Raw genomic sequence first — 17321 nt, 5'->3', positions numbered from 1 at the left:
TTTTAATGAGTAGGGATTTTGTGCACAGCCTCCCCCATTAGATTGGGAGCTCTGAGCCTGAGGGCTGTGCCTCTTCCATCTGCTGGAGCTCGCTAGAAGGCTGGGCTGCCAACTGGAGCTCAATATCTGGAGGTGACTGTGACTGATGGTGGGGTGGCAGATTGAAGAGCGGTTCACCTCCCGGAACACCCAGAAATGAGGGGAGAGGCAGCAATGAGCCCAGACTGCTGGCAGAGCCATCACCAGGGACCCTTTGCAATGCTGTCCTCCGGGTGAGGCCTGACCCAACCCGTTCCTTCTTTACTCCCCACCCCTTCCTGCCCTTTGGTGTTGCTGGCACCTCTCATTGCTGCCCTCACCTTCTGCTTGCTGCCCGTGTGGCATTCCTCCGGCCTGTGCCCTCCCTGCTCCGTCTCTGTTTTCTCACTGCCCACGTGCAGGTGTGCTTACCTTTGCCTTCTCCTGGATTCAACTACCCCTCTGCTGGAGAGCCCCACGTCAGGAAACTGCTGCAGGCTCTTACCTCTCTGGGCCCCTTGGACGCCTCCTCCACTTCTTCCGTCCACCCTTACGCTCAGAACTCACATCTTCCTTCTCATTCACACGGCATCAGCAACCTAACCAGTGTCCTACTCCAGAATCCAGGCTCGTCTCCTTCAAAACCACCTGCCGCAGAACTTCAAAACGCCAACCTGACCCTCTGATTCCCAGGTGAAACCCCGCAGGGGAACTTGCACTGCTTCTGCTCGCTCTGCTCACACCCTCCTCCAGCCTCACCCACACATGAGCACCATCACACAGAGGTCACTTGATGGTGGCGCACCTGGGCCCAGAGCCCTTTCTCTCGCTGCCTTTATCCCTCCAATTCCCCTTCCTCTCGATATCTCCTGCTCCCGAGTCATGGCCTCTGCCTGCAGCTGCCTTCCTTGATTTCTGCCTGCTTTGAATGGCTGCCTCAACAGAGAAGACTTGATGCTCTGTGCCATCTCTGTCACCACGGTTACTGCTTTGTATTTTAGTGGTTTATTCATGTATCTGTGCCCCTTTCCCCCCCTTGCACCTGGGGTCCCTGACACATACAAGAAATGACTCCAAATTACTGAATGAGTGAAATGAACTGAATGAAGGAATGATTTAGACTCAGTGGGTCCAGTGTGCAAAAGCTTCCAGGTGAGGGTTAAGAGGATGAGGGACTGAGGCAGGTCAGAGGAGCAGTGGTTGAGGACAATGAGAAAATCAATGCTAGATTCAGCCACAGGGGAAGGGCAGGTGGGCGCTTTGAATATACAAAACACCCTTTCCCTAGCTGCTCCTGTCAGCGCCTTCTCAAAGTGAGGAAAATAAACCTGTTTTCCTTATGACAAAGCCTGATTTGGTGATAAACCCTCTCAGCTTCCCAGGAGGTGGCAGTGGCTCTGATGGATGGGGTGGAGGCAGAAGAGGAGGTAAGTGGGGGTGGGGTGGTGGTGAAGAGAAGCGAGAGAGAAGGGAGGAAAGAGACAGGAGGCGGGGGAGGAGAGGAGGAGAAAGCTCTTGCTCTGTGAGCAGATTACTAATGTGGTGGAAGGCTCAGCAGGTTCTGTGGGGAAGCATTTCACTGTGTGTGAGAAAGCAGGCAGCCTTTAAAGCAGCCATCCTGTGCTCCGGCAGCCCAGCTTGAGGGAGAGAGCCCGGAAGGAGATATTTCTGCTTGGCCCTGAAGCAGCAGGGTGAGAAAGGCCTGAACTTTTGTCTCTCCACGTCACAGGTCACCCCAGGCTCTCTCTGGAAGGGGAGGGGCTCTTCTACTCTCCAGGGGGATATTTCACCCACTGAGATCACAGACTCCTTCCTTGGGGAGATGTTGACGTGGTCACTGGGTCCTTTCTTCTACTTTGTTGGGGGCTGCAGTCAACCCAGTCCTGGCATCAAAAGATAGCAGTTTCTGGAAGCTTCTGGGAATCCTGTCCCAATGGGAGAGGCAGTTCCTTGGAGGTGGCTGGGCCTGAGCAGTGCGCGGGTGTCGGAAGTGAGTGGGCATGGCCCTGTAACTTTCCTCCCTTGGCACTAAGGGAAGCAGAGTGGCCTGCACCCCCCGTCCTGGGAATGGGTGGGTGCTGGCTTGCTCTGAGGATCAGTAGCTGGTCTCTAACACATCTCTGTTAAGAAAAGGACATGTGGCATCTTGGAGTCTCAGGCTGTTTGCACCTTGGAGATCATCTAATCCAATCTTTGCATGGCCAGAGGAGGGGAACAGAGAAGACAAGTAACTTCCCTGAGGCCACACAGCAGGTGAGTATCCAAGCAGGGACCTTTTTCACCTGTATTCCAATCTCAGCAGCGTACTCAGCACAGGGGCCTCTGCTTCTCCTGAGGCCTCTCAAGCTAGAGACATGTCCAAAGGGAACCAACATCTGGCTTCAAAAGCTTTGAGACATAGAGAAGTTCTCAATGCAAAGTCTTCTTCAGGGGATCACCAAGGGGAAATTACAGCACATGAAACACAATCAAACTTCCTTAAAATACTGTCTGCCTCCAAGTGCCACAGCTCCCAGCAGCTGCTCATGTCCCCCTCCGTCTTTAAGCTCCAGCCCTATAGAATTTCCTGCTCTCAGCCCCTTATTTCCTCCCCCAGTTCCTGGCCTCTCTTCTTCCTCCACTCCAGTTCCCCATTTCCACATATTGCCCCACCCACGCCTGGTAACCAAGCAGCAGACCCTTCCTCCTTAGAGGTTACACTGGCTCTGGTCACTGTCACCCTCGTTTGTGACTCACCCTTCCCTCTCTTCCTTCCTCGAGTTTTCAGCATCTCTACCAGGGAGCCTGGGGTAAGGGTGTTTCCTTGGAGAAGGATCCAACGCACTTACAATAAAAACCTACAGGATCTCATGCTGAGGCCCTGCGCCTCTGACCCCACCTCGCACCTGCTTTGGCTGTTCTCACGGCCTCCCCTCTGCTCCTCAAACTTGCCACGCTCATTTCCGCTCAGGGATCATTGCTCCTCTTCTTCCCTCTACCTGGAAAGGGTTCTCCTCACACTTTGCACGGCTGTTGCCTTCTTGTCATCGCAGCGCACCGTCACCACCTCTGAGAAGCCTTCTTTGACTACCTTTTCTAATGTTGCTGGGCCTCCACCACCAGTCTGGGCTACCTTGCCTTCGTTTTGTTGTGTTCTAGCATCTGTCTGAATTATATTGTTTATCTGTTATTTGTTTTCTGTGTGCACGCGCGCACGCACACACACGCTTTTCCTTTCCCAGTCCTCTTCCAGTGTTCCAGGCAGGAGATGAGTGAGCAGCTACTGGGTTCCAAGGACAGAGGCAGTATGCTGGCACAGTGCCCTTGCCCCGAGCTGCAGTGTGCAAGAATAGGGGGGACAGAGAGGCAGGGTTAGGCCAGGCCACTTTTCCAGGAGTTCTGTCCCATTAGCAAGAAACTACAGCACCAGGAGCTCCCTGGGGAATCTCAAAACTGGCCTGGAACACCCCTTGTTGGGATTCTGTTTACCAACAAGGGGGAGGGAGCCTATTGTACCCCAGGTGAAAAAAGCGGAAAGAAATTGGTGAATAGGAGCTTGGGAGCCAAGAAGTTGGGCTTAGAGACAATAGACAGGAAGGGGAGGAAGTGTGTGGGAAGGGAGATCTAGGGGGGAAAGGCTGGGAGAAGAAATCCAGGTGTGTGGAACCACCGTTTGGGGATGTTAGGAGAGGGAAGGAGCAAAAAAAGGGGCCACTTTGGTGAGATTCCTGTAGCGGCCGGACTCCCCACCATGCATGGAGCTGCCCAGAGTGGTGTTTATGGGGTGATTCTATGTGCAAGGCTCCTATAGGAAGTGGGAAGTGATACATGATTCATCCATTGCGCCAGACTCTCGGCACCGATCCAAAAGGGTGGAGGGCTTTGCAGCCAGCCCAAGTCTGAATTTTCATTCTGTTTCTTACTTGCTGCATGACGTCGGACAAAGAACTTAACCTGAGTTTTACAAAACTGGGGCAGTGCTCATCTCAATGAGCTACTATAGGAATTAAATGTAATAATGCGCGCAATGCAAAGGGCTAGCACAAGGTCTGGCATAGTGTCCTACAAATGGTGGCTTCATAGCTTTCTGCAGCCTGGACCTCTGACTCTTACTAAAAGCCAGGGAGATCACTTCCTTCACCAGCTAAAGGCCTGCCTGGACATGGGGTTAGCTTAAACCCGAGGACCCTGAAGAATCTTGGGGCCTTTGGAGTATTGAATTTCTGCCCCCTTCCGATCTTTCTCTACCTCCCATAATCTCTGCAGAGATGATGTCCTGATCTGCTGACATTAAAAAGGACCCTATTTTCAGACTGACTTGTTCCAAGGGAAAGCATCTACATTGGTAAGCTGATTTTAACCCAAGTATACAGATGATCTGAAAAACTCGAATCTCTAAAAACTACATTTTTCTTCTCCCTCCAATGCACGGTGCTTTACCTTGAAACATCTCTGTAACTGCTCAACACCTTCCTACTTTGCAGACCATTCCCAACATGGGGTCTGTTTGCATCTATCTGGCCTGGTGTTTTCCAGGATTACACAGAGTCCAGGACCTCAGGCACTGTCAGTGGTCCCACCTCTCCTCTGCCCACCCCGTTTCCCTCAGCATTCCCCTGAAAGGCAGAGGCTCACCTGCCATCCTGCCTGTCCCCCAGGACATGGCTCCATGGGGATTTCTTAGTGCCTCCAGAGAGGTGCTGCTGCCTTCGTGGCTGGGCTCTCGGAGCCTGATCCTGGCATGGAGGGGCCCTTCTCAGGGAGGCAGCACCTCTCCTGAGACTGCACTTCCAGTCGGGTATGATCACGGGTAATGTGTGATACGAGAGTTGTTGCCTTTCCTGTCAAGATGGGCTAGGATGGCTGTCCCTGTCACAGGTTCCTGGGCCCACGTGGGAGGACATCTTGGATTGGTCCCTCTTCTGCAGGAACTAGAGGGGGCTCAGGAAAGCCTGCAGCTTAGCCAGCTTTAGGTGCAGTTTATTTGGAATCAGAAACTTGAGTTGGGAAACTATGCATCTGTACTCTCCATCCTTGCCTCCATTTGTCCCCCTTCACCACTGGGTAGCTCTTTGTCCACATTGGTCTGTGCTCCAGGGAACAGTGCAGAGGATCTGTCTTTGTTCTTAGATTAGAAACGGGACGGGGATGGGCATGGACCACGCCCTTCGGTCTTGGATATGCTTTTAGCAACAGAATTAGGCTGTGGGAGCTCCAAGGGGAAGGCGGACAAAACAAAGTATTGATATGACTTGCCACATTTCACACAGTGAGTCAGGACTCTGGACACTCACTCAGTGCTTTCTCTCTTACACCACAGTGCCTTTGCGGGTGGCCACAGCATGAAACCCTTGGACTTCTTCCTGTGTGTGAACCGTGTGTTAGACACACACCAGAGACCAGGATCCTGGAAGACAGGCTAGGACCAGTGGTGCCAGGGTAAGGCTAACAACTGTCTGCTCTAGTGCCTGAGGCACAGACGGAGACATAGGGAAAGGAGACAAAGGGATTGCAGAGGGAGGGGAGAAGGGAGAGAAGATGTAGCATGTTCTGTGTGCACATTCAGGGGGGTGTGCACATGTGTGTCCAGGGTCGTAGGTCTGGCCATGCCTGGGAGGGGTGGAGAGGCTGGTCTAAAGACATGAAGGAGGCCTGAATTTGGGAAATTCATTGCAGTGACACAGAAAGGAGATAGTCCCTCGGCTGCTTTTTCACCCCTGCAGGAGAAGGGAGACACAGAAGCAGTGGGGGAAAAGCCACATCCTCCCTCCAGATGGAGACCCTCTGTCAAGCTGGCGGAACCACAGGAGGGAGGCATGTGAGACGGTGAGGTGGCAGTTACTGGGGATGTGAAGTCAGCCCAGCCACAGAGACAGAGAGATGACCTTGAAAGGAGAGGCAAAATTGAGCTGGTGTTTAGAGTGAGGGTGAGGGGAGGGGCACGCAAGGAGGAGGGAGACAGCTGAGAGGCATCCAGACAGTGGAGGGAGGGCCGAGCTGAGTCCACCTCCTGTCTGTCTGCCTCCCTCCTTCTAGCTGAAGCAAGAAGGATGCAGACATGGGCATGTGGGTGCCGGGCTGCACGTGCCTGCTGGGATGGAGGCAGTGTGTCCTTGAGTCCTGGGGTGTTCCTGAGCAGAGACCCACAGAAGCCACCATCACCTCATTGTCTCATGTGCTGTGTCAGGATGCAGGCCTGAGGAGTCGCTTTCTCCGTCCAGCCTGAGAGATGGTCCTCATGCCTTGCTTTGCAAAGAGTTCTTGGCTGGGGCTCTGGAGGGTGAGGGAGCTAATCCATCGCTCCCTCAGCAGGGGGATGGGGTTTCTGATTTCTCCTGCAGGAATTCCCCCCCGAAATGATGGCTCTCCCTCCCCTCTTCCAGTTTGTTTTTCTGTATGTTAAGTTGTCTTTCTCTTGAACGAAGCACTTAGCCTCCGTGTTCTGTCTGTAAAGTAGGGATAATAATACCTTCCTCACAGTTGCGAGGACTATAAAGTCTATCCCGTGTGAAAAAGAGGTGAGTGAAGTGCACCTTACAGCAGAAGCCTAACAGGTTTTTACTCAAGGAGGAGCCTAAAGAGGAAAGGAACTGGAAGGAAGTCTAGGCAAGACCGGGTGAGCAAGCACCCTTGGCTCCCGCAGGGACTTAGCTCCAGCCCCTCTTCAGCGCCTCCCACCTTCCCCCAGCAGCCTCCTCCAGCCCTGGGCCCGGGCATTGCTGTGGAGACGGGGACAGGCAGGTGGAGGGCAGTCGCTGCCAACTCAGGCTGGCCGTTTCCTCCCCTGACACTCACAGAACAGCTCAGGGCAACCTGCCAGGAGGTGGACAGCCACCAGGGAGCCACCCTGGAGCAAGTGCCCTTCCAAGGCTGCAAAAGTCACCAAACTTGCCAAGCTGGAGTACAGGAGGACCTCGAAGAGTGAGGCTGGGAGAGCCGGGGTGTCAGCAGTAGGGCACCCGCAGTGTCTGACTGGACCCCGTGGTCTCTTTCTCTGTGCTCACCCCTTTTTTTCTCAGGGCTGACTCACATCTTTACCATTCTACAGGACAGAGGACCTCACTCTGGATAAAGAGGTGCTCTCTGCTGCTCGGGCCAGGTCCCCAACCTTGACTCCTTTAGGTCCCTGAGAAGTCAGAGCCCCGCCTCCTTCATGTCAAGATGTGATAGCTGCTGGGAGCCGAGCTAGCTTGATTTCTCTCCCCACCTCCCTCTCTGGATCACAGGAGAGGACAAGGGACAGATGCTGTCTTTAGAATTTCTTCAGGGAGGCATTCTTTCTATTCCTCGGGCTTCCCTAGCCAAGAGTGGGGAATTAGCTAGGAGACAGCTGCACAGGCAGCTGGCCCTTGGGGAAATCCTACTCAGTGAAGCAGCCAGGGCCTTGGGCAGAAAACTGTCAGGCGCTTTCCTCCTTTGATTGGCCTGGAAAGAAGTGCCTGCCTCGAAGCGCAGTGTAAGAACGGACTTCGGACCGGGCTCTGACCACCCTGGGTTTGAATTTTGGCTCTGTCACTTACCAGCTGGGTGAATTTGGGCCTCTTCCCTTTCATAAGTCTGTTTCTCACCTGCAGTATGGAGATAAACATCCCTACTGTCTAAGGCTATTGTTGGGGTTAAATGAGTTGATTTGAATACAAGTTTCTATTGCAAGGTCAAGCATATTCCAAGAGTCCAGGAATTGCTAGTTCCCTTCCCCCCTAGTAGAGCAGGGGTCGGATGACTTTCTGTACTCAGCACAGATTAACCCCAAGGTGTGGGGATGTGATGTGGCTTCTGGCACCCAGGAGCCTCAGTTCTGGAGAATTCCCTTTCTGTTTCTTTTCACTGGATTATTTCAAGGCAGGGCTTTTTGCTCTCAGGGATATTGAAGCTTTCAGCTGTTAGGTGCCTAGGCCTTGTTGTAATCTAATAAAGCAGGCTATGGAAGAGACTAGAACTAGTGGAAGAGAGAGAGAGAGAGAGAGAGAGAGAGAGAGCGAGCCAGCTCCTGCTGTAACAAGCTCTTTGGAAGACAGGAAAAGGAAGAGAACAGGCCAGAACTTTACTGTTCTGTAATTCTACTGTTCTAAAAGACAAGGAGATATTGGCTCCCTGCACTCCCAGTCTCCCCTGGGCCAGGGGTCCTGGGATCCTTGGCTCTCTAGGAGAGAGGGTGGGCACCACAGCAACCACACGAGGGCACCTCTCACCACCTTCAAGACTTCCCGCTCCCAGTTTGCAGTCTGTGTGCTGAGTCTTGCTCCAAGCCTCCGTCAGCCGGGCAGCCGTGTTAGAGCTGGGAAGTGCTTAATCTTCTCGAGTTCTCGAGTTCTTCTTTTGGGGAATGTGATTAATCCCTGACTTGTCTGCTTTCAAGACCATCCTGAAGATCCAAATTGCACAGAGAGGTGCCAGACAGAAGCAGGGGAGGCAGATGAGTGGGTGCCTTCCCATGCAAGCAGGACACACCTGTCTGTCCAGACTCAGAAACCACCTGGGACCTTGAATGGTAGCCTTGGCAACCGAGGTCCTGGCTGACTCCTACTCCTTCTTTGGGTTTCAGCTTAGACGTCGATTCTTCGGGGTGTTCTGGACCCTTAGACTGGGTCCCCTCCTGTAAGCTCTCATGGCATTCTGCATATTCGTCCTATAGCATTTATCATGAGTCGAGTAGTGTGGTTATTTCTGTGATTGTTTAACACGTGTCTTCCACACTGAACTCTAAACTTCATGAGGAGTTCATCTCATTGTCTTATCACCAGCATGTAACACAGTGCCTGGCATGTGGCAGGGAGTATTCAATAAAATCCTTGCCAAATGAGGAAATGAATTGCCTGCCTCAGTCCAGACCTGACTTCAAGCGCCCTGTCTACTACATTCCCCTTGCTCAACATCTCCTTATAAGAAGCCAGAGAAGGATGACATCTCCCCTCTCATTATAATTCAACGGCTAGCGGCTAGCACAGCTGCCCTTCTCCCATCCTCCCAGCACAGCAGGCTCCACCCCGATCCAAGAAAGTTGCACCTAACCGCTCCACCATTTATTTATCTTTGCGCAAGGCTTCCCTCTGGTGGTTAAACATGGAAGAGAGCATGGGGAGAATGGAAACCCCGGTGGCCTGGAACCGGCTGGCTGAGCCTTGCTCAGAGGCTGGCCGGTGAACCAGGAACAGGTAAGCTCTACAAGGAGGGCATCCAGGTGAAGAGTCATGTCAGTTCTCCATCCTTATGGATGGCTCCCTCCAAATCTAACAGGAAGCCCTGGCCTAGGTAGTGCAAGAAATTTAAGAAAGCCCCACAGAAACCTCATCCTTCCCCCAGTAGGGGGTGTGTGTGTGTGTCTGGGGCTAGGGAAAGGGCTAATTTAAATAGCTATTCTTTCTCTTCAGTGGAGTGCTGGCCAAATGCTTAACAACCAGCTCTTTTTTAAAAAAAATCCCCAAAAAACCCCAATGTGTAGCATTTACTGATTTCCACGGTATAAATATTTCCACCATGGCCCATTTCAAACTACCCATGTGATGTCGCTGCAAGCAGAGCGGGGCTGAGATAAGCAGCGGTAGCACGTCATTCTGTAGCATTTCCACCCTACAGACCCCATGGGCATACATCAGTTCAAGAACACGGTTAATAGTAAACTAATTGGGAAATGGTGACTTTGAATATTTATTACATTTGTTTTCAACATAATATATTTAACTGAATATATTTATTTTTAAAATAATGGCTGTGTTTAATAATTGGCTTGTAAAATTCTGGAAATTTTAATAATTGGTTCTCTAAGCCTCGTAGTCAGGGCTGGCTCCAGCATACCACTGCTTCTCCCCTGTCCTCCTTCTCTTCCTCCTCCTCTTCCTCTCCTGTGACTTCCCTGGCATTCTGTGCAGGCAGGAGGGATGGGGAATATGGGAAAGAGCTTTGCTACAGACACTGCTATTCTCTGAACCAGGAACCATAAGGTGTTAAGGAAAGAGGATGAAAAAATGCAAATTTGGCTTTCAAAGTACATTTTGGAGTGTGTGTGTTGGGGGGATAGGGGTCGGTGGTTTCTGCAACAAGATCATGAGGCTGATTGACACCTAGAAAAAAGGTGTCATGGAGGTCCCTCATGGAGGTGGGGGCTGGGCCCTATGGCTCCAGACGCTGTGCCTTTGGTGGACTTCTGAGGGTTCTAACCTGGGAGAATAGGAAGGGGTGAGCTAGGAGAAGCGGCCTGTGGGGGGCCCTGGCAGGCAGGAGATAGTGCTGGGTAAGAGGCCCAGGTTGATGGGCTTGCTGTCCAGGCGGATGTCTTCCAGTCCCCTCTGTGTGTGCTTGTGCTTCTTGGTGGCACAAAAGGTGTCTCTGTGCATGGTCTCTATCATATTGTTCTGGAAAGAGCACACTGACAGCTGCACTGAAGGCTGAATTAGCTATGTACACCAGCTCTACTCCCCTTTACAACTGGAGAAATCAAGGTACCCAAGGTCAAGACCACCCAACAAAGGGTGAGGAGAGGAGACCCATGGAGGGTGGATGGAGACAGAGGGATGAAGAGAAGAAGAAGAGACAGTGGGTAAGGGAAAGGGGCAAAGGAACAGGCAGCTGGGTGAGATGGGAAAAGGATGTGGAAGGAGAGGAAGTATTTTCAAAAGAAGGGAGGAAATCAAACTGAGGCTGTGGACCCCTCTGTGTCTCTAATAAGGTCTCAGTTGAGAAGACCCCACTGCTGCCTAAGAATGTTCCCTGCCTCTGACCTCCAGCCTCTGCGCTCTGTGCGATGCTCTTGGGGAAGGCCGCTCATCTGCAGGTGTAGCGAGTGCAGGCTCAGGGGCAGGACCCAGGCATGGAATTCATCAGGTTGTCGTCTAGATAGAGGAACTGCGGCTTCTCCAAAGCCTGGGGGGTGGGGGGCTGGTGGGCCCTGGCAGACAGGGGTGCCTGATGTGACCCCGTTCATTCACTTAGGGCCTCCTGAGCCTCAGCCGTGTGCCAGGTCCGTGATGGGTGCAGCAGGATGTGCCCAATATCTTAGGAGCTCACAGTGCTTGCTCCCACTGGGTGCAGAAGGAAAGCTGCTGCCATTGGGGGCGTGTGCAGGAGCTGTCAGGTGCTATGACAGGTGGGGAGGAGTGGGAGAGGAGGAGAGAGGAAAGACAAGGGGACATCTCAGCCCAGCCTCAACCTCTGCTCTCAGAAGGGATTTTCCCAAGTGAATAATCTCCAAATGCTAAACCTGGAGCAGCTGTGGAGAACACATTCAGAAAATATCCAGACCAGCAGAATGAGAGCTACAGGCACACCTGAGGCAAACTGAGTAAGCACATGTGACAGAGTTGGGTGTCAATGTTGTCTGCACCCCTCTTCATTTATTCACAGGAACTAACCCCCCGGAATCTTCCTAGCCTTGTGAAGTGGGCAGCTGCAAGGGGTCACAGTAGTGCCCTACGTTAGCCCTCCTTATCAAAACTGGCCAGCCAGTGTCCATGCAGATGGTCTCTCTTAACAATTTGATCATAGAAAAACAGTAATTAGTCAGTTAGTGGTGGAATTTGAAAATAAAAGGAGTTGTAGAGTTAGGGTGGAAGCCAGCACTACTGCAAGTCATGTGTAAGCCAGTTTCAGGGGAGCAGAAGCTGTGTGTGCCAAGGATGCTGGTGTGCAGAGAGGTAAACAGAACAGATACACAGAAGGAAGCCAAGAGACCGTGTGTCCCCAAGACGGAGACAGAGAGTCACCTTGGTTTCTGACACTGTCCACCCCGCATTTCCAGTAACAGGCCCAAGAGGCCTGAGTTTCCTCTCATGGAGGTTCTTGGGATGGCATGTTGTAAACACTCTTTTCCTGAGTCAGATCAGGTTCTTGCAACAGAAAGAACCTTTAATAAAACAAATTTTAAAAATGGGTTTGGTTTTCAGATCCCAGAACAGGGTGGGAGCAGGGATACGCCATGAAAGCAAGGTGTGTGTGTGTGTGTCGTTGTGGGCATGGGTGGCAGGTGGTTGATGGTGGACCGAAGGCCCTGGCTCACCCTGAAGGCCCCAGGCTGCATTCCCGAGCTCTGAAGCTGATTGAGGCGGATGTCCAGGACTTCGATGCCCATAGGCAGCCTGGGCAGAGCTGTCATCTGGCTCCCTGGGAGGATCAGGTCCTGCAGAGCAGGCGGCAGGTGGAGGGCGTCATCATTGATGGAGGAGACAAAGTTTCTGGAGAGGTCAGTCCTTTTCAGGTTCACTGAGTGGTGTGAGGGAGAACAGAGAGACACAGGACACACCATCTTTTCCTGTCCTTGTGGGAGCTGCCATACCCTGCTCCCCTCCTCTCAAGATCAGGAGTACCAGCCAGTCCCCCACCTGCACCACGTCCACACCAGAAGAAATAATGTTATAAACCAGGACTCCCCGGAAAAGCCCTCAGATTCTGTGACACCTTCCCCCGAAGTTCTGTTCTGTGTGGTGGCTGTCCACCTTGGATCACTTTGGCAGAGACCTTTCGAGGGCAAGACACAACAGGCCAGGAGTCAATCTCTGGATCTATCCCACCTCCATCCTCCACCACTAATTTACACAAAAGGACACTGAGGCCCAGGAAGCTGTGGTAACTAGTGCTAGAATCTGGATTGGAATCTAAGATCTTCTATCTTAGGCAGGGTATAAGACATGAAGAAGCAGAACAAACAAACAAACAACAAATAACCATGTAAACAGCACCGGTGCCATGCAGAGTAGATTTAGCACGGTCTTGTCTAGAGGCCAGAGAGCTACAGTTGTTGGGACATCCTGAAAATGTAGGCTTCCTCGTATCTCCCCCTTTCCAGCTTCCCAGCTTTTGGGAGAACAAATGAAAACAGGTCATTTCTGCCATCTAAAATCTTTAAGGAAAGGAGTGAGTAAGGAAGGGACCTTCTCAGAGAGCATCTGGTCCAACAATTTAATTTCATAGATAAGGAAACTGAGGCCCAGAGATGGGACGGGCTGGGACCACGGAGCCAGCTGGTGGTCAAGCTGGGGGCAGAGCTAGTATCCGCAGGTCCAGCTTTTCCTCTTCGAGCTCTTCGCCTTGCCCTGCATTGACTAAGCCACACGTCAAGCAAGTGCAGACTTCAGATCAGCCCTCGTAAAAGCCAGGAGGGGCTGAGAAAGAGCTTCAGGCTGAAGAGGGTTGTGTTTCTTTTTCTAGGGAGAATATGAGGATATCGCTGATGTCCCAGTGAGATATGGCTTAGGCTATTACTTGAAGGCAGGGGGAGGGATGTATGACTTCTAAGGGAAATCCCACCAACTTTGCTACAAATGGACAAAGAAATCGAAGATTTGTTGTCCTGTTTCTTAGTATTATCTGAGTGACAAGTTCTTATGGAGGGACAAGAGTTTCAACCTTCTAGAGAAAGAGATGGGGGGTTTGAGACACTTGCACTGCCGAGTATGAGAGAGATCAGGCCCCTGCACAGCCTCTTGCAGGAATGCAGCCACTGTGCTGCTGTGTGTGCTCACCTCTGGGACCTGGTCCCCACAGCCTGTGAGCTCCTCGCAGTTGCTCAGGTCAATGGCCTCATCGTAGTTGTCCACACTCAGGGCATAATTTCCCGGATGCGGAACTGAGTCAGAATGGCCTTCCCTGTGCAGCTGCTCCTTGCTCCTCTCCTTTTCCTTCTTTGGGAGAGAAGTTGGCCCCGCCTCCTGCAGCGCCAGGGCCAGCAGGCTCAGGGAAGCTGGAAGATTCATGGGGTCCTGGGGGGTGGGGATGGGATAGCAATGGAGTGGAATCACGAGGCATCCAGTCCTGGAAAGTTAGTAGAAGAAAGGGCAGCCATCTGAGCAACGAGGATCTCTTGAGCTTTGTGGGAATGGCTCACAAAGTCAGTGCACTTCCCGCCCTGCCACTTGCAGAGCCTTGCTCGTATAGCTTCATCACACTCAGCGCCTTCATGACATGTGCGAGTCCCTTACAGGCCGGAGCTATGTTTAGTAGGTGTCTCCTTCCGGCCCCCTCACCTCCACTCCACTCCTACATGCTTACCCACACCCTGATCCTCACACAGGCACACGCGCACACAGTCTCATTTACTCACCTCCACAAGAACACATGCATGTCCTGTTGTCTATACAGTTTCATCTCAAAACAGACAACCGCATGTCCCCTTGACAACACAGCTCTCATCTCCACAGGGATATACACATGTCCCCTTGATGACACACCTTTCTAAGTTGGGCACACACTCATGCATTATACGGATATTCTCTCTTACGCCATTAGTCACTGAACTAGATTTAGAGAAACTCTAACATTGAGGAGTCTTGTGGTTTTCAAAAATATTTTTCATTCATGCATTTGCTCAACAAACACTTATGGGGTATCGATTACGTTCCAGGCCCCGGGGGAATAAAAATGAATAAGACAAGCCTAGTTTCAGGAACATCTGGTCTGTTTAGGGGACCTGGTTTTACAGATTGACATACAATCTAAAAAGGAATGTTAGTATATAAAATATAAATGCAGCTCTTTAGAAACAAATGATTACAGACACAAAAGGCCTTTTTGTGTGTGGTTGTAGGAGTGTCTACACACCCGGAAAGTTCCTTAGATACACGTGTACATCTGTGTGTGTGTGTGTGTGTGTGTGTGTGTGTGTACAGGTGATCATGTACGTGTGTGATGTGCACTGTGTACGAATGTTTGTGTAAGTTCATCCACTTATGGACAGAGAGATCAAGGAATGTGCGCTGTGTGGGTTGAAGTACCCAGTGTATTTCTGATCATGCAGCTCTCCTCAAAGCCAGCTGCATGAGTTTCTAGTAGATTCTCCCCCTTTCTTAATTGTAGTGGGGCAAGGGAGTAAGCCCCCAGGAGTAGCAAGAGGTGTCTCCATCTTACTCCCATACCTGACTCCAAACCACATTATATAATTCAAAAAAACAAAATCTTTAAGAAAAGTCCCAAGACATGGCTGACCATCCTCCTCCTCCCATGTCTGGTCCGGAGGCCTACACTCTCTTCTTCCTCCCACGCATCCCTCTTTCTCCATTTGCATGCCCACGGGCCTACAACAGGTTCACATCTGGATCCCTACACTTTTGTATACACTTCTGGTTCCCAAGGAGCCTCACAGCATCCAGAGAGGTTTGGACTCTGATGAAAAGGTCGTATGCAAGGGGCCTGGATGGACAGCTGCCTGGGGAGGGCAGGGAGCTGGCCAAGGCAGGCGTGTGGCCAGTCAGCCTTCTCTTCTTCCCGACGTCCAGCTGTTTCCCTCCCTCTTCCTCAGTGGGTCCCCCATCCCATTCCTTTGCTTGGTGCCAGGGGATTGTCTCTCCCTGCACCCCCTCCACTCCCACCCCCTACTCATACCCCTCCCCACCCCCCAGCCTCATCTCTCCCTCTCTTTGTCTGCCACCCCCCTCTTTTTCCAGCCCATCCCCTTTGAGGAAGTAGGCAGTACACCCCCTGAGGGGAGCGCCACCCCTCAGATTCTGTACTACTCTCAGAGAAGGAAGCAGTGGGGTGTGTGGAGGGCTTGCCTTCCCAGCTTTTTTCTCCAGCCAGAGTGACGAGGCTTTGGCTTCGTAGATGGAACCCAAAGATTAAAAGCAGCTGAGAGTGGAGGCACCCCGACCACCACCCACCACCTGGATCCCTAATAACTGAACAGAAATCACCAGCAGGAGGGTCTGAAGGCCAAGCAATTCAAAGAGAAGGTGAATGGGGATGGGGTAGAATTTGAAAACCAACTTCAAGTTCTCCAGTGATGATGGTGAGATGGATACAAGACATTCTCTCCTGAGGTTGAGCCCTAGAGAGGACTTCCGATCACAAACTCCAGGAAGCATTGTGTGGGATTCTCAAGGGGCTGAGAAGAAACCTGCCCCCCCTCCAAGATGTATTTATGGGGAGAGACTCTGCTTTGCTGGTGCCACAGGCTTTGCAGGGCAGGCCTTGCTGAAGGTGGGGAGCGGGGTGAGGAGAAGCTGTGTCTCCCCAGGATTCTGCCAGCCTGCATGTCTGCCGGGCTTTTCAGTAATGCTCCTCCCTACTCCCTCCCTCTGACCAGACACTCGAGAATTCCCAAGAATCACTGGAAGCCAGACATTGGAGGAGGCAAGGCCCCCTAAAAATCATCTAGTCCAAGCCCCTTATTGTACAGATGGGGAAACCAGGCCCAGTGAGGTGAGGTGACTTACCCGAAGTCACACAGAGCCAAGGCCACCTCCTAGATTTCCTGACTCTCAGGCCAGAGAGTTCTCCTTTGATCATATGATCCTCTTCTCCCCACTGCCCCCCCCATTCCTGGGGGTCCTGAGACCATGTGTCTTGGTGCCAGATAACAGACGGCCTTGGCAGAGCTCATCTCTGCCCCCACACACCAGGTGAAGGGGCAGATCTAATAGCCTGACCCAAAGGGCAGTGCTTGGCCTGCAGCATTCCTGGGTACCAGCTGTTGTGCAGGAGGCTTCCACCAGGCCAAGAACCTGGTCACCAGGGCAACATATGTTCCTGTGCTCCTGGCAGACCCCCATCTGGGGAGAGATACTAATAGGGGCTCTGCTGGGTGGAGGGAGAGAGATCCCTGGAGCCAGGACGGTGCCCTGTAAGCAGATGGCATATTTGGCTGCTGTCCTTCTTCCTTTTCTCTCTCTAGCCAGAGGCCCTCCACCCTGCAGTCACCCAGGGCCTCTCCTCCTCCCACCCGCACCATTTATGCCCTGGGAGGAATGCAGATTCGACTGTTCATTCATTCCGCCTGCCTCCTGCGCCCACTCTCTCTCCCTCCTTTCTGGTGACACACTCCTCCACTCTCTGTCCCCATGCTCCCTGCCCTGCAATTGGTTCACCCGCAGCGCACAGGCAGCCTCACTGCGCATGCACAGACTCCCCTCCCCCCCACTTCCCACCACCACCCCACACCCCACCAGCGAGGAATCTTTTAGAAACTGGCCTCACATCCTAGACCCTCTCCCAGCCTGGGCTCTGTCTTAATAAGCTCACCTGTCACACGCTCTGGTTCTATGGATTTTAGGGAAGGTCCGTGTGATGTGTATGTGTGACCTCTGCGAGGACCATTTGTCATGCTGCTCCAGGCCACTTAGCTCCCTAGAGCCCAGGAAGAGGGTTGGGGGTTGGAGGTGTCCGGAGCCCTTCTAATCCAAGGTCCTTATTAGGTGAAGCACAAGGAATGTTGATGGAATGGAGGTGGCAGGTGGCAGAGACTCAAGTCCAGCCAGCTGACCTTGTCGTTGTCCCTTGAGGCTGTGTGGAAATTTCAGGAACTCTCCTGCTTTTTGGACAACAGGGACATATTCCCTGCTGTATATGGACTTGTAGCCACGTAACCTGATGGTGGAACCTTCCCTCTCCTTTCTTTCTTT

At 52.2% G+C, this 17321-nt stretch overlaps 1 protein-coding gene and 1 long non-coding RNA gene across 2 annotated transcripts; one reads left to right on the top strand and one right to left on the bottom strand.

Annotated features, from left to right (window-relative positions):
- The first annotated feature begins 1578 nt into the window (after positions 1-1578).
- LOC109386467 (uncharacterized) lies at positions 1579-8764 on the top strand. Its single transcript, XR_002124793.1, has 3 exons — positions 1579-2271; positions 5318-5436; positions 6034-8764. It is a non-coding gene; the product is annotated as an uncharacterized LOC109386467 (long non-coding RNA).
- A 1414-nt stretch (positions 8765-10178) lies between these two features.
- Positions 10179-17276, bottom strand: OPTC (opticin). Its single transcript, XM_019649615.1, has 6 exons — positions 16942-17276; positions 13452-13688; positions 12426-12447; positions 11990-12192; positions 10794-10857; positions 10179-10375 (listed from the first exon to the last, which is right to left on the bottom strand). The coding sequence occupies exons 2-6, from the start codon at positions 13680-13682 to the stop codon at positions 10179-10181; spliced, it is 717 nt and encodes a 238-aa protein (XP_019505160.1). The 5' UTR covers positions 13683-13688; positions 16942-17276.
- Positions 17277-17321: the final 45 nt, after the last annotated feature.

Source organism: Hipposideros armiger, unplaced genomic scaffold (genome assembly GCF_001890085.2).
Source record: "Hipposideros armiger isolate ML-2016 unplaced genomic scaffold, ASM189008v1 scaffold_134, whole genome shotgun sequence".
Taxonomy (NCBI): Eukaryota; Metazoa; Chordata; class Mammalia; order Chiroptera; family Hipposideridae; genus Hipposideros; species Hipposideros armiger.
Note: the sequence above shows the minus strand (reverse complement) of the source record. Positions and strands in the feature narration are given on the sequence as shown.